Source organism: Pundamilia nyererei, unplaced genomic scaffold (genome assembly GCF_000239375.1).
Source record: "Pundamilia nyererei isolate P.nyererei 1_Seehausen unplaced genomic scaffold, PunNye1.0 scaffold04061, whole genome shotgun sequence".
NCBI classification, from domain to species: Eukaryota; Metazoa; Chordata; class Actinopteri; order Cichliformes; family Cichlidae; genus Pundamilia; species Pundamilia nyererei.
In genome coordinates, this window is record NW_005191462.1 from 1 (window position 1) to 2156 (window position 2156).

Sequence of the window (2156 nt, forward strand, 5' to 3'; positions counted from 1 at the left end):
TAGGAGACTTTTACCAGCTGCCACCCCTTGGAAAAGCCAAACCACTCTGTGTGTACGAGGACAATGTCCTTGATCTCTGGAAAGACTATTTCCACATGGTCAACCTGACAGAAATCATGCGACAGAAAGATGATCATTCTTTTGCTGAAGTTCTGAACAGGATAAGAGTGAAGCAAAAAACAGACTCTCTTGAAGCCAATGACAAAGCCTTGCTCACACAGGCTATCCATGACATAAAAGACTGTCCATCTAATGTATTACACATTTATGCTACAAACAAAGAGGTCGACAAACACAATTCAGCAACTGTAACTGCTCTTCATTCTGATATCATAAATATTCAGGCAGAAGACTACAGAAAAGACCCACGAACGGGTGAGATGGTCCTCCTGGCAGAAATGATGAAAGGCAACAAAGGAGATTTACCTGATAACATACAAGCTGCACCTGGAGTGCGTGTTATGATTATCAGAAATTTGGATGTTGAAGATGGGCTTGTTAATGGGACATTTGGAACAATCACGAACATTGTGACAGCCACACAGGATGGACCAAAAACTGTGAATCTCATTGGACTCACGCTGGACAATGAAAATTCTGGGCAAAAATTTCGCAGAAAAATACAAGGATCCTCAGACAATCTTGTGTATATTGAGAAATGTGAAGAATGCACAAGTAAAAAAGGAGTGGTTCGCAGGCAATTTCCAATGAAGTTGGCCTTTGCATGTACAGCTCACAAAGTACAAGGCATGACAATGGAATCAGCAGTAGTATGCTTGAAGCGTGTTTTTGAACCTGGAATGGCCTATGTTGCACTCAGCCGCACAACCTCACTTAAAGGACTGTACATCACAGACTTTGATGAAAAGAAAATCTATGCTGATCCTGCCATCACAGATGCACTCAAAAATATGAGACATGCATCATTTGAGAATGCAAGACCACTGTTGCAATTCTTAAAATCAGTAGATCCCACAGTCCCCACGTTGACAATTATCCATCATAATGCACAAGGTCTCCCAACTCACATGGAGGACATGAGATGCCACCATGAACTCAGCCTTGCTGATGTTTTATGTATAACAGAAACACACTTGTCTGGATCATCGGTTTCTCCCCGCTTCCAGCTGGAACAATACAACATGGCCACACGCAACAGACACGTCTCTTACACAAATCATACAGACATGGCAAATGTAAATGGCGGTGGAGTTGCAATTTACTACAACACAATTCTTACAGCAGAGTCCCGAAAATACCTGCAAAATGTGACTGACCTTGAATTTGTTGTTGTCAAGGTTGAATCGCCAGTCACAGCTTTGATAGCAACTGTATACAGGCCACCAAATTACAGCCATGTGAGGTTTTTACCACAAATGCTATGTCTTTTGGACTCGTTGGAAATGATGAATCACCAACCAATTATTGTTTGTGGAGACTTCAATGAGGACCTTATGAGCAGAGGAAAAAAACCCATCCAAGAACTGTTGCAGTCAAGAGGATATGCACAACTGATTACTGCTGCAACTACCGAAAAACACACATTGATTGATCACATTTACATATCACAGCCATACGCCTGCCTCCAATCAGGTGTTCTGAATACATATCACAGTTATCATAACCCCATTTATTGTGTTATTCACTAACACAAAATGACTGCAAGGGTATGAGGGATATGGACTTGCCAAGTGTCACTCCCTATTGGCCTACTCTCGCCTAGAAGTCCTACAGATGGACCTAAATATGGATATCAGCATCTACAACAAGAAGTACAGGTGAGTCCTCTTGTAACATTATTTAATGTACTACTATTTTATTAATTCCTATACACTCTGAACCAAATTTGTTGAAAAATAAAGTCAATCATGTTCTCTTATACGCAGACACAACAGAACACCAGCCTCTACGTGGTGCGAAGCCTACTGCAACAAAAACGTGATCTTCATGTCTTTGCGACTGAGCACACTCTACCAGCAACACTGACAGCTCACCAGTGGGAGCTCATAGATAAGACTGCTGGTGTGCTGTCATCCATTGAAGAGCTGACCAGAAACGTGAACAGAAAAACTGCAACTGCACCTGATGGGATCCCTGCCATAACAGGTAATTGTATTTTTGTTTCTTTCTTTATATTGTAACATTTGATATTGATA

At 41.3% G+C, this 2156-nt stretch overlaps 1 protein-coding gene across 1 annotated transcript; it reads left to right on the plus strand.

Annotated features, from left to right (window-relative positions):
• The first annotated feature begins 7 nt into the window (after window positions 1-7).
• LOC102205903 (ATP-dependent DNA helicase PIF1) lies at window positions 8-2100 on the plus strand. Its single transcript, XM_005755865.1, has 2 exons — window positions 8-1778; window positions 1887-2100. The coding sequence occupies exon 1, from the start codon at window positions 96-98 to the stop codon at window positions 1647-1649; it is 1554 nt and encodes a 517-aa protein (XP_005755922.1). The 5' UTR covers window positions 8-95; the 3' UTR covers window positions 1650-1778; window positions 1887-2100.
• The last annotated feature ends 56 nt before the right edge of the window (window positions 2101-2156 follow it).